Below are 14,680 nucleotides of genomic sequence, written 5' to 3' on the forward strand. Positions count from 1 at the left end.
GATCACCTCAGTCAGTCTGGACCACCTCAGTCAATCTAGAACACCTCAGTCAATCTAAACCACCTAGGTCAATCTAGACCTCCTCAGTCAATCTGGACCAACTCAGTCTGGATTAACTCAGTCAATCTGCTCATGTCTCTCGTCTCTCTCTCAACTTGTCTGGCCCACTGCTGCCTCTCTGTACATCTCCAAGCTCCCACTGTCCTGTCTGCAGCTCCCATGGGCTCAGAGCTGTGCAGCTGCACAGCCAGGATCAGGCCTTATCTGAGGCACAGTCACCAGCAACCTCCCAAGCCTAACCAGTGTTGGTGCCCCTCCCAGAAGGTACGGCTTTCCCTTTGTCATGGTTATAGTTTGAAGTGGAATTATGTTCTACTCATTAAAGGAAGGAAATGATTAAAAAAAAAAAATCTGTAATCTCATGTAGGAAGAGTCTAAGTTAAAGGCTCCGGGCTCACTCGGCATCCGCTCCCACCCAGTGTCCATGGAATGTATGTGTCCCATGCACAGCAACAGCCACCCAAGCGGCCTCTCCTCTCTGGCTGCTGCATGAGAGACCAACCACCTCCATGATGCTGCTCCCACTTCCAAGTCTGAGCCTCTGCCTGGGCCTCACCAGGTATGCTGTCCTTTCCTTACAGCCTGGCCCGTGCCGAGCTCAGTGCTGCTGTGTCTTGTCACTGGGACATGAGAGGTACAGTGGAGATCATGGTACTAGCTTTGGGCAGAAGAAGTTCTGGCAATGTTCACTGAGCTGGTGACAGAATGGATGTTCTCTTTCTTCTCTGAACGGCAACCCCACTACATAGCACGCTGTGAAGGTTACTACCCCCTTCACACCCCTGGCTTGCACTAATTTTAGAAGTAAAAATGGCCCCTACGAACTTCAAGGCTGAAGAGAAATGCTGACATCTTACAATTCGAACCAGGGAGCAGGATGAGGGACGTGGGCATGCGAAGTGCCCAGCAGGTACTGGGAAGTTCTGGGAAAGTGCCACCTTCTATGTCTGCTTGGGGATGCTGTTCTTGGAAAGCCTGGACTTCAGACGCAGATGATGACTGGCAGGATGCAGAAAGCCAAACATGAATGCTTAGATGTGGGAGCAGGGTGAGCAGATCCAGGAGGCAGCCTGGAGGGAGAGCCAGAGCCCAGTCACCCCAGCACACATGCCAGCCTTCCATGGCGGGGCGGGGCTTACCTGGGGCGCTCGGGGGTGGGCTGCAGGCTGGCACCTGATGGAGAGAGCGCAGGAGCTGGAGTGGCAGGGCTGTCTGGGACCTGCTCCGGCAGGGGTGAAGGCAGGGGTGCAGCCAGCTCGGAGGGTGGGGCAGGAGGCTGCATGGAAGGCGGGGCGCAGGATGCTTTCCGACCAGCAGAGGAGCCTCTTCGTGCCACCCAAGATGTGTCCATGACCCTCACACCCATGCTGGCGAGGGACACAAAGACATCTGCTTACCCACATGTGACAGGTGACATGGTCCCTCCCCCATGAAGCGGAGACATTCAAGCAATCTGTGTTTGGAGAGCAGCAGGCTTAGCATCCTCCTGGGTCCTGGGAAGTGATGCCCATGGTGGAGAGGTATGGCTAGCTGCACTCCAGTGCCTAGGCTGCTGGGGACCTGCTGACATGCAGCTCCACAGCCCAGGCCTGGCGCGAGCTGCCCTCCCACAGTGGAAAAGCACAACAGGGCACAATCAGCAGCTTGGAAGTCCACAAGCTGTGCTTACACCCTCGGCCAAAGCCAGCAGGCCCTGGGATAATGGCCCCCAAAGCATCCTTGGTGTGGAACTCAAGCTTTTTAGAGCAGAATGTGGCCTACCTGGGGGTGGGATGGGGTGGGGCAAGGGAAACGTTCCTCCCAGTGTGAGATGAAGGAGGGCAGAACACGGACAGCACCAGTCTTAGACATGAACCAACCAGCAGGAGACTTCTAAATGCATCCTTTGTGCAATGTAGGTGTCTAGTCCCAGCTTCGGTACTGCTGGAGAATCTGTCAAGGCATGACCTCTGTAGGCCACAGCTGCTTATCTAGATAGCATGGACGGGGCTGCTCATGCCTATGATCCCTCGGGGCTCAGAGTTTATCAGGATGATGGACACACAGCTCCAAGTAAATCGGCCAAGCAACCAAACACGGCACATTCACCCTCTTGCCGAGCTCACTACCACACAGCTTGCTTGCTTTGAGAGACTGAAGGTGACCTCGGAGCTACCAGAGGATACTGTACCTTTGGATTTTCCTAAGGCTGCAGGGACAGAAACATACAGATATTAGTGCCAACAAGTCTACACCTTCCTTTGGACACAGAGGTGGAGTGTCTGCAAGGGGTTCCCTGTCTGAGTCCTGATGTAATGCTCACATTGTGTGATGACTACTGTTTAGTTGATCTCCAAGCCTCTCCAGTGGCTGCACAAGCCCAAACCACGCAGCTGAGTAGAGAGGAGCTGCAGAGTTGACAGGGCAATGGGATGACAGACTCATCTGAGAACCAGGCATCCGCTTGTTTCCAAGTTGCATGGACACAGAAGGCAGTTAATGCCTGTCACCTGGTCCAGTGGACCTGGTTCTGTGCCCTTAGGCAACAGCTTCATTGACAAGACTTCTAGTACGGTGGGAGACATGAACTTCTGTACAAGTACAAGCCATAGTCCAGGACACATCCATCACTAGTGCACAGCAGGGTGAGAATAAGAGAACACCCATGTGCTTATTCTCTGCTCTTCTCCCTCAATGGTCAGACGCACTGAGCCATTCCACCGTGGAGTCCTGCATGCCTAGAATGGTGATATCTACTTTGCAGAGCTACAGTGGGATAAAAGACCAATTCAAATACAGAGATGAGCTGTTACAGGCAGGAGGGCACCTTTAAGGAAACACTCTTAAGCAGGGACCTGTCTGAGGGGATTGGTATGGTTTCATGCCTAGTGTCATGGCTGGAATTCCTCAGATCCCTGTGGCTTCAAGGAGGCTCTTGAAATGGAGTGGGAGTATCTCTTCTGAGGATTTACTGGCTTTCAAGTCATCTGGAACAGATGTCATCATTGGGCAGACAACCTTAGGAAGGTTATAGACTCTGGGGTGGGTATCAATGTGTTTCCCCTAGTAGTCAGAACAGGCCAAGGAAGATTAGCAAGCTGCTTTCTGGATTTGGGGATTTTAATAGGAAAAAGAAGGGGAAAGCTTATTCTCACACAAGGGTTGGAGACTGATGACACTTTAGAGGTCAAGGAACACGGGAGGCAGTCAGCCTTAAGTCCTGAAGTCCAGCCCTCCACTCCTCACCAGTCTTTTCTGCTTAGAAGGTCCTTCCCTCATCAGGGAGAGGAATCCGAAGTCCTTAGAAGCAGGGCTGTGGGAGTTAACTTTCTCTTTCCAAGAATGGCTTCTAACATTGGGAACCTCAGACTCTAGAGTACCCATTGATCTGAATCATCCAGGGAAGGAGCAGCTTGGGCACCAGTTAGATATTAAACAAGCTCTGGTAATCATGACTGACAAATGCCAGCAGTTAAGAACCACAAACTGAATGCACACTGCCACCTTCACTAGAGGTTGCTGGGCCATGCCAATCACCCCTGCCTGTCGAAGAGAATGATAAGTAGAACATTATGAGTTCAGTGAATACACATACAGTGCCCACTGACATTTTCAAGCAGATACATAAATCTTGGGGTGACTCAATAGCCAAGGTGGCAGCTCCATTCTCGGATACCTAATCACTCAAAGGAGCCAGCTACTAATTATGTACGTCTGGTGTCCAGATAAACTCAGCCCAAAGGCAGCAAGGACAGAGCTGCTCAGTTCTCTGCCCAGCGGGGGTGGCACACAGACCAGGAGCATCCAAGCAGATGTCTGTATCAACAGCTCTCAAGTCTCTGCTCATTGCTGTCTCAGAGGAGAGCTCAGAACAGACTCAAGGTACCGGTTGTGTTTAAGGATGATAAAATGGAAGTGGGCATAATCGCATGCTGACTCCAGCTGGGCTGTTGCTGGAGATTCAAAGGCAACAGGGAGCCTCCAGCAACCCCATGACTGAGAACCGAGCCTCACAGAAAGGGAGCAGGCACTAGGCTAGGAGACCCTGAGAAGCTAAGGTTGGGGTCAAGGTTATTTCTCCACTGCTGGTGAAATGAGACAATTTGAGCCAGATTAGAATGCCTTAAAGGCAGGCTTACTGGAAAGCTGCTCTTGGGTGGGCGAGTTCACTGGCTCCAAGGAAGGCCAGGGAAGTCACCATGGTGAGGGTGGGGGTGGGGTAGAGAAGAGAAAGAGAGAAAGGACATGCTCTCAGAAAGAGAAGAGAGAGCAGGGAGACCAAAATATCTGGATTCTATAGGAAGGAAGCTCTGAGGGGAAGGGCAGCCTGGGCTGGAAAATTCAGGGCTAGGACAGGGTATGCCAGCGAGGGACTAAGGAATGCTGAGAGAACCTAGAGTCCAGGTCTGTCTTGATATGGAAAGTATCAAGACCTTAGTCTTTAGCCTTAGTCCTTTGTCCCTGGCCAAAGCCAAACATGGAGAATCTATAAACAGAAAGCAGAGTCTTTTTTCCTCTCTGCCTACCAGAACCTTCCCTTTATTTCTTTTTTTTTTCTTTTTTTTATAGGCTTTTTTTTTTTTTTTTTTTTTTTTTTTGGTTTTAATCACTTTCCAAGTGCTGGCATTACAAGTGTGTGGCAGCATGCACAGCCAAGTGCCGTTCGCAAGACTTCTGCTCAGATCACACTTCAGATTTTAAATGAGATTTTAACAAGAACTGGGTTCTGAGATGACCCACGCCTCTAGTTCCAGGTAGACCAATTATGGACTTGTTTTAACTCTTTCCTTATAGAAAGTTTGGGGCAAACACCTCCCTCCTGCCTCCAGCATCCATGGGGGTAACTCAGCAATACAGGACGGACGACAGACCTGGAATACCTCGATAGCACTGCCTGGCAGCAGAGGCCAAGTACTGACAGGATGGGTTGAGCATGAGAGTGCTGTGGTTTGGGGAGGCCTACGGTGCATCCTCTGAGAATGTGGTAAAAGACGGCAGGCGTTGGCAGAAGCTCAAGAGCTGGGATCTCACATGAGGTAATAGGGTCATAAGTAACACTATCCTCAGAAGGAACGGAGGAAGCTCAGATGGGACCTGACCCATCTGTATCTGTGAGTGTGAAGAGGCTATCTTGTGTACTGCATGGATGTATCGCATGTCAGTTTAAAAACGTACGGCCTATAGAAAGAGTAGAATGGAAGGCAGGGCATCCAGGAGGCAGAAAGAATTCTGGAAAAGAGCCAGGACACCACCCCCGAAGATGTGAGCACAGGCAGTCAGCCACATGGCAGAAGGTGGATTAGAATAAATGGGATCATCTGAGTTATGATCTGATAAGAGAAAAGCCTAGCTGTGTGGCCAAGGTATTTGTAAATATAATTTGAATCTGAGCCTTATTTCAGAAAGCATGGGGCTGGAAGGAAGAACTGGAACCTAAGGTCTACAAGTGACCTCTGAGTACACTTTGTTAAGTAGGAGTGACACATTGTCTCTCCCTGGGGGGTGTTTATAGAATAATGAACATAAACATAGACCCTCAGCCCTTGGAGACCAGGGACAGGCTAAGCATCCTTCATCTGAAAATTTGACGTGGAGAATGCTTCGAATCCCCAAACTGTGTGAGCTACTGAGCCTGTCAGAAATTCTACACTTGACCTCAAGTGCTGACTTGCAGGGAAAATGCTATGTAAAATGACCTTCAGGATATATATGTGAAACATATTTCATTTTTATTCTTGGGTTGCACCCCTAAGATGTTTCATATGTTTAAGTATATATACCCAAAATTGAAATATGCTCTTAACTATTTACATAAAGACATACAACCCTGAGGAAGGATCAATAGTTGTAATGGCTGTCACTCATAATGCCAAGAAAATTTGACTTTAAAAATACCTAAGTATACGGCATGGTGGCACACACCTTTAATGCTAGCACTCAGGAGGCAGAGGCAGGCGGAGCTCTGAATTCAAGCCGAGTCTACTTAATGAGCTCCAGGTCAAAGCTACATGGTGAGACGTTTTCTTAAAATAAAATGTCTACTTGAGAAAGGAGTAGATGGTGTTTGCTGAAGGCAGAAGAAGGATGTTGTTTTGGTGAAGTGGAGACAGCATGAGATGCAGACCCTGAGAAGACTCCAGCTGGATTTAACATCTGACATCAGAGTTCTTTCTTCCCTTCTGTTATGGTTTGTATATGCTGGGCCTAGGGAGTGGCACTATTAGAAGGTGTGGCCCTGTTGGAGTAGGTGTGGCCTTGTTGAGTAGGTGTGTCACCATGGGTGTGGACTTTAATACCCAAGTCCTAGCTGCCTGGAAGTCAGTATTCTACTAGCTGCCTTCAGATGAAGATGTAGAACTCTCAGCTTCTCCTGCACCATGCCTGCCTGGATGCTGCCATGTTCCTGCCTTGATGATGATGGACTGAACCTCTGAACCTGTAAGCCAGCCCCCGTTAAATGGTGTCCTTATGAGAGTTGCCTTGGTTATGGTGTCTGTTCATAGCAATAAAGCACAGAAGAGTAACTCCGAGCCACTCTTCTTTGTGTTGCTTGGTCCAGGGCTCTGACCTGTGAGACCCATCGAGATGGGTTTCTGAGGAAGACACACAGGCAGCCTAATAGAAGAGGGGCTGAAAATAAGGAGGGGATCCATACAACCCCTCCCAGCATAGTTGAGAAGTGTCTTCCCAAGGTCTACCTGCTGAATGTTGGATCTTTGGCCTGCTGTCCTCTGAGGAGATGGTGGAACCATTAGGAGCTGGTGCCTCAGAAGGATGCTAAGTTACGAGCCGCATGCCTTAGAAGACATTTCCTCTTCCTTTGCTGTGAACTTTTATACACTAAGACCCAAAGGCAATGGGGCCAAGGAACACTTCCAATGCTAAAACCGTAATCTATGATAAACCTCCCTCACCATTCAGTTACATTAGCAGCAATCTGACTGTCACATCTGTGTGTTTCCGTGGTCAGCCCAGGACGGCAGGCAGGCAGGCAGGCAGGCAGAGGAGGCAGGGATGAGGACTGTCATCTTGGATGAAAGGTTCTCTGGAGAACAACTGACAGAGGACAGGGGACCCTGCTATGAAGGGACACGACCTTCCTGTCTACAGAATGGTAAGCTATAGAGAGCCCTTTGAGCTTCAGGTGCCTTTGGCCAGTTCTACTTTAGTGTATTTTATGTCTGTAGAGTTAGTCAAAGACTTTAGCATAGTATAGACAGACAAAAACATCAAGTACTTAAGAAGCAAAGAACATAGCCGGGCATGGTGGCTCACACCTTTCATCCCAGCACTTGGGAGGCAGAGGCAGGCGGATTTCTGAGTTCGAGGCCAGCCTGGTCTACAGAGTGAGTTTCAGGACAGCCAGGGCTACACAGAGAAACCCTGTCTCGAAAAACAAAACAAAACAAAACAAAACCCAAACAAAACAAAACAAAACAAAGACACAAAGAACATGCTTAGTCAGAATACCCCCACGGCAGAAAAGTAGGTCCCAGCATGCCACTATTTTAAAGGTTTATTGTTTACACGCATATGCTTCTGTCTGTGTGACACATGAGGGTGCCCATGGACCTAAGTCATATGTAACAGGAGATGTACAGGTGGTTATGAGCCAGCCATGCTGGGAATTGAACTCATGTCCTTTGGAAATGTAGCAACTGCTGAGACATCATCACTCTAGCCCCAGTGCACTGCTCTGGTATCTTAAAGGTGTACGTTTGTGTTAGGGGAGTCATTAAAAGTACAGTTTATTAATCCTGAGACTCTCTGGCAGAGCTGGTAAACTGAGTTGTCTACAAGCTCAGTGTTCTCTTGGGAAAGACCCCACTGGGACCTCAGTTTCTCTCTAGGGGATACTTGGACTCCGCACCAGCTACATTCCAAGACTGAATGTTCTCAAGAGACACAGGGGGAACCTACAGGGCTAGGCTTAGAAGTTCCAGAACAGGCACACATTCTGCTTCTCAGCCATATGCCACTGAGATGCCAACACTATGCAAGGACAACTAAAGTGTCCGCTGCCATCTTTCCCACAATGCTATTCGTTGGCAGCTTCAGCAAATGGCTGTAATAGGCTCCTGTAGCAGCTGTGACAGGCACCACAAAATAGGCAAATGGCAGATACACACAGACTGTTGTGGAAGCTGACTCTGCACTTTATTCTATGATGCATTCAGCAACAGCAGGGCTGGTTCCCTTCAGGGACTGCAGGAGACATGTTCTATTCCTGTTCCAGCTCCTGGTGTCAGCTACCCTTCAATTCTCAGATCCATCTTCGCAGCTATAGTGTAGTGAGTTTCTCCACCTCCAGCCTGTAAATAATGTCCTTTAGGGACCACTGAGAAGTCAGTATAACTTCCAAATCAAAGTCCTTACTTGGATCACTCCTGCAAAGATTTTTATTTTCTTCAAGAATAAAGTAATATATAGAGGTGGCAGGTTTGGGCGCTGTATCTGTTGGTGGCCATCACCCTGCATGTTATGATGAAAACCACAGGCTTGAACTCTTGGTTCACTGAAGACATTCCCCTTATATTATGAATCAGAAATGGCTTCAGGACTAGGCTCATAAAGAGCAAGCTGCCTTATGCGACATCTAGGATTTAGAAGCTCTTGACACTGATGGAACACTTCCCACTTCTGCCCGATTTTATCCGGTTTATCTGTCCTGACTTTCCTTTATGATTTTTAAAATTACAGCTCTATTGGTATATACTTTGCACTTTCTTTTTATCTTGAGCAAAAGCCTCCAACGGCATCTATTGAATGTGTCCACAGTTCAATGGGCAACTTAAAGGCTTTAACATTTTTCTCAGGGTATTTTAAAAGCTCAGAGGTGGGGACAGATGTCAAGGATTAGGGAACACTGGTGGTGCTCAGTGGATGCACTGTGTTCTCCTCACCCTCAAACAACAACTGCAGGCTCCTCTTTCTTCCAGAGTTCAAAAGTGACCATAGTGCGGAGAAATCTGTTACTGGGCAATTTCATTTTTGTCTGAACATCACAGAGTGAACTATGCTGGCTGGGGCACCATTAGATGACATCATCTCACATGACAGTCATGTATGAGAGCTACCACTGCCAAAATGTCATCACGTGGTTCGTGGCTTCACACCATGCCCTGTCAGACAGCTCTTTGAGGGTTGGTTTAAACTACATTTTCTATGGAATACACATTTTAAAACACACACATTTCATGTATTTCAGTAATATGCAGACTCAAAGGGTAGATGGTAGAAATAAAATTTTGATTTTTATAACTTTAGATTGTGTGTGTATGTGTGCGTGTGTGCGTGCACGAGCACGCATGCAAATGCACGTATGTGGAGGTCAGAGGACAACTAGTGCAAGTTAAGTTACCATGTGAGACCTGGGCATCAGCCTCAGGTCATCAGGTTTACCTCAGGTCATCAGGTTTGGCAGAAATGCCTATATACACCGAGCATCACACAGGCCCTAACTTTGGATCAGTATGGCCCACACACTGGACAGTTCATCCACAGTGTTCTGACGCAACAGGACTTCACCAGAGAGGTAGCATCAGTTTAAAATGCCATTGGCCAAGCTTCTGCCACACTTGTATACTGTATGGGACAGGAGGGTTGGAACAGCCCAGTGGCTCTGAGGCGTTTTCTGAAGGCTCAGCCAGCACCAGCATCTACCTGCCTGTGAGGGCATCTTGGCATCTTGGCATCTTGGCAAGGGGTCGTGTGGGAACTGGACTGCTGTTTGGAGTGGGGTTTAAAGGCACTGCCCAAGGCACTCGTCAGTTTTCTGTCTCTTGAACATTCTAGTTTTGCTACTTTTTTTTTGATAAAGTTATGATTTTTCTCTTCTACATTTGAATATCTGAGAGTTTCTATCCCCCCTCCCTGCTAGATAGTGAACAACACACAAGCATACCACATACGCTAATAACCCCATGCACATCACACATGATCTCTGTGGAGTAAGGTCACAAGCAGGGACAGCACTGCCCCCTCCACACACACACACACACACACACACACACACACACACACACACACACCATAGGACACAGGCTTAGGTCTCCTCTGCAAATGTACTCCTCAATGCTAACTCCCATGCAGGAGGATGAGGGACAGTGTGACTCCCACTCTTCCACAGGTCCCCCAAGCCCTTTTGGCATTTGCCTTCACACACCCTGGTGGTCCCTGAGGGAAGGGGGTGGCCGGGCTGCTTCCGATCATCTGGGCTTCCCATACCCTGACTTGGTGTGCCATGTTCCCACCCTGAAGGAGCAGTTGTAGACTGTGATTGTGTGTAAGTATTTAATTCCTAATCACAGTTTACTTAATTGACTGACTTGGTAATCCACTCAGGTGTACCGACACCCTCGGTTGGGGAACTGGACTCTCCTCAGACGCAGATTCTGAGGCCATTGAGTGACTGCTTACCATGCCTCGCTGGAGTGAGTTATGTAACCTGCTTATGCCTCTGTTGCTTACTGAGGCAATCATGTTGTGTAATTAAACATTATGTAAACTGATTTAATGGGAGCGTGGAGTGGCTGCCCCTTTCGCACGCTTACATGCTAAGCTGGGTGTATCTGAACTGCATTCAAGTAGGCAGACCCTGGAAGAAACCCTAGAAAACCTGTACACATGGGCCACTCCTAGGTTCAGGGTTTCTTTCCAGCCCCACAGAGAAAAAGTTATTCATCAATGGTGCTGCGTATAGGAGCTTAAGATGGCAGATGAATAGGTCTACAATTAAAGTGAAGCCGATGAAGAGGCAGGAGCGGCCACGCCTTTATACATGTTGGGCTTTTGGAAATTCTACAGTACTGAAATTTGTCTTCACCTACGCAATGCATGAGCTGTGTCACTGGGCCACGCTCCTAGCTACGCGTGGGTGAATCATAAGTCAAGATAAAGAGCTTGTGGGCTGGGGGGTGTGGCTCAGCTGCCAGAGGGTGGATCTATCATGCCCAAAGATCTGAGTTCAATCCCCAGCACTGCCTATAACCAGATATATGGATATAAACCTAGAAAGCCTATATTTGGGAGATGGAGACAGGAGGATTATTCGTTTAATGTTATTCCTTATACAGACAGTGTATGGTTAGCCTGAGCTAGTATAAGACTATGTGTTAAAATAAATAAAACAATACATTAATAAGGATTATTGTGACTTTAAAAAAAAATTCCCTTCATTGAGCAACACTTCTTTATTTGCTGAGAACTAGTCATACTGATGGCAATCAGGTAAGCTAAGCAGACTGTACCTACCTCTGGCCCCAAAGGGAAGCAGGCCAAAGAAACCAGTCCCGGCACACACAGACGGAAGCATCCAGAATGAGGTCCCAAATGAACTGCTACAAGCCACCTCAAGTGTCTTAGTAAGTACTGCCTCCCTGTTGATTCTGGTTTTCCTAAACACACCCTCCCCTAATTCAGTTTTCCCAATACTACCGAAGGGGCACTAGCTCATACCCATCCTTCTTGTAAAACTCCAGCATCATGTTGTCCGTGGCAACACTGAGGGGCCGGCGGGCCTGCTCTGGCTGGCGCCGGTCAGCAGGGTCCATGTCTGGGGAGGGCATTGAGCTGTAGTTGGCATTGTGGTTCACGTGGACCGGACTCCCATAACTGCCTGTGATGTTGAACTCTATCTCTGTAGGGAAAAAGAATCAGTGTATGTCATCTCTCATGAGGGCACAGGCTTCCGGGACAGAGAGATGCTCACATGCTGCCTCTAAAAAAAAGTTACCTCATGGTCCATACCAGCTAACCTGTTGAGATCAGCTCACCATACTGACCAGTCAGCAGAGACTTATGTGGTGGGCAGACTGGCCTTTAAGAGAGGGAGATGACCAGGTCAGCCTTGACTACTGGAACCCTGGCTTTCGTAGCATTTTGTCCTCACACGGGTTAGTGGTGACTGACAGCTAAAAGCTCACCCTCAACACTCAGTACACATGACGGACAGGAGCAACGTGTTGTGTTGTATTGTCTCCATAAAACAATCACCACAGGGAACCACTTGTGCAAGGATGCTTCTGCGGCTCATAACATCTTACAGATTCCCTGGTAAAAAGCTGCCTCAAGTGCCTAATTACGAACCAGGCACAAAAGAGCAAGTCACTGCTTTGGAAGCCCTGCTTTTCTGTGCTGAGGGGCAGCTCAAAGAACGTCATTTAAGTCAGTAGCGTCCAGGCGATGGCTGGGCCCTGAACTGAAGCACTCCTCACTCACTCCTTCCCCACCTTCTACTGTAACATCAGGTCCAGCCACCCTCTGCATTTGGAAAGTGGGGAGTTTGGAGCTAAGAAGCACTCTATTTTGGGCCAGTTTCCACATTTTGTAGGTGTGAAAAAACCACAGTGTAGCTGTTGGGTCAGGAGAATCTATGGATCTACTCAGTACAAGGCACGAAGTTTCCCGGGCGGAGATAGAGAAGGGAGCAGCCGAGGCTCTACTCCAGTGCCTGCTGCATCTGTAGGTAGATGTGTGCGGGCAGAGTGTGAACAAAGCCATCCAAAGCCTGGGTGCACACCCCTGGCTTCCCAGGCTTCAAGCTCACAGTGCGCTTCCGGTCCCCACATCTGCCCCTCTGTCCCCTAGATGTGAATGCTGACACATTACCCCCAGGGAAGAACCAGTCTGCGTGCTGGATAATGGGCTCGATGATGCCAACGATCTGCAGGGAAACTGTGGTCATCATCTCGGTGATGTTCCTGTAAACAGAGAACAGTGGGGTTAGCAGCGGAGGCAGGGGGACAGCTGCACAGGCCTCTGGGCACTGGAATTCTGCAGGCCCAGGTCTTCAGCTGCTTTCCGGAAGCTTTGTGGATAGCATCACTTCTGGTGACCACCCGATACCCATAAATACTTCTTCAGGTAGCTTGCCTGCTTTAAAACGCTGCTGCCTCTTGCAGACAGGACTCCACCCTTTCAAGTCTAGATGCCCAGACTTCTCGCGAAGTGCTCTCTCCTGTTCCTTGCCCTCCTCTGTCGTGCTCCATAGTAATTTAGGCTAGTCACAGAAGACCACACTCAGACCCATTGCTCTGAGCCTGTCAGTGAGGAAATCTATAGAATTATGTTCCTCCTCTTGGCTCTAAGAGAAAGGAACAGACTAATATGCGGTAGAGATGGGTTCTAAGGCTTTGATTTAATAGGGAATCTGTGTGACCAAACATTGAAGGTCCTTGTCCCCATCTGGCTTTTGATCAATAAAGATGGCAGTAGTCAATGGCTAGACAAAGGGAGATGAGGCACGACCTTTATATTTGCACAGGCTATGAACTAGGGAAAAGGAGACAGAGAATCACCATGACTTGGGGGAGAAGGATGGGACATAGGAGCTACAGGAGAGGCTAACCAGCCATGTCAGAATTTGGGTGGGTGGCCACTGGCCACTTCTCCAACTGGGACTGGGGTAGCCAGGGAAGATTTAGGATGTCTAGCCTTTGAGGTAGCCAAGACATTTTAAAATTAATTGGTGTGTGTGTGTGTGTGTGTGTGTGTGTGTGTGTGTGTGTGTGTGTGTCTGTCTGTCTGTCTGTCTGTCTGTCTGTCTGTCTTCCATTTGAGAATCCAGCTCCTGGGCGAGTGCGAGTGTGCAACCCACGGGGGAAGTGAAGCAGTGTAGCCCAAACTCACTGCTACAGAGATGATCCAGGGCCCAGGCCTCCTGCCCTACAGCCCATGCCTGGCACATTCGGGGGCCTCTCCTTCCTGTACTCACCCCTCTGACTGTGGCCAAAGGAGGTTGGGTCCCAGGACGATTGCCATGTTACTGGGAGTCATCTTGTTTACATCCTGATATTCAGACAGTTTCGATAAAAATTTGATCAAGTATCTGAAAGGCAATGAGAAGAGTCAGGTTTAACTGGGGCTCAACACCAGCCACTGTCATGCTGGACCGAATAGAAACTTCTCTCCTGTAGTACGTTCTTGACAAGGAGACTCACTGATCCAGCAATATATGAAGAAATAACCCACACAATGAAATGGGAACTCCGGATTCTCTTCCCCAAAGCAGACAGACCCAGAATTCACCCACTTAGATGTTCATATCTCCTCCAGTGAACAACCAGTAAGAAACCATCTGACCTTGTGGCTTAGGTTCAGGATGCCCAAGGGTTATCTCTCACCATATCCTGTTACCTCTCATCCTCACTGTATAACCAAGGTGTCTGTGATATCCACAGACCTGGGTCCTATTTACACTCACTCAGGCTTCTTGGAAAGATCCAATGAGACCCAGCAATCCCATTGGTAGGAATACACCCAAGAGAAATACTCCCATGGACAAGGTGCCAAAAAGATATCTGGAGAGGCGTTATTTGTGGTCTTCCTGAGACCATTCAAATGCCCTCAAAGGAGTGAATGAGTGTATGCAGAATGTTACTAAGGCATAAAAAAAGAATGGAGACTTGACACTTTCTGCCTGGAAAAGTGGCAATGAAAAGGAAACATAAAAGGCTCCACAGTGCAGTTCTACTCCATTATGTGAAATACCCAGAACAGGAAAGTGTGCCATGCAAGAGGCTGGATTAGCGGCTGCTGAACTGAGCTGGGGTGGTGAGAATGGCTACAGTGGGAACTGGGTTTCTTTGTGCAGTGATAAAAACACCCCCAAACCAGACATTATTGACGGGTACACAGCTTT

At 48.5% G+C, this 14,680-nt stretch overlaps 1 protein-coding gene across 4 annotated transcripts in view; it reads right to left on the bottom strand.

Moving 5' to 3' along the window:
- The window catches only part of Arhgap44 (Rho GTPase activating protein 44), a 164,329-nt gene that overhangs the window by 8,992 nt on the left and 140,657 nt on the right, over positions 1 to 14,680 (bottom strand). For 2 of the 4 annotated variants that reach the window (XM_021212088.2, XM_029545771.1), the window contains exons 14-18: positions 13,754 to 13,867; positions 12,649 to 12,740; positions 11,497 to 11,677; positions 2,231 to 2,248; positions 1,200 to 1,427 (exon numbers count right to left, since the gene is read on the bottom strand). In XM_021212088.2, coding sequence (XP_021067747.1) covers positions 1,200 to 1,427; positions 2,231 to 2,248; positions 11,497 to 11,677; positions 12,649 to 12,740; positions 13,754 to 13,867 — 633 coding nt within the window. The remainder of the gene's footprint in view (positions 1 to 1,199; positions 1,428 to 2,230; positions 2,249 to 11,496; positions 11,678 to 12,648; positions 12,741 to 13,753; positions 13,868 to 14,680) is intronic. The other 2 variants (XM_021212089.1, XM_021212090.1) reach the window with 1 other exon arrangement.

This window comes from Mus pahari, chromosome 14 (assembly GCF_900095145.1).
Source record: "Mus pahari chromosome 14, PAHARI_EIJ_v1.1, whole genome shotgun sequence".
NCBI lineage: Eukaryota > Metazoa > Chordata > Mammalia > Rodentia > Muridae > Mus > Mus pahari.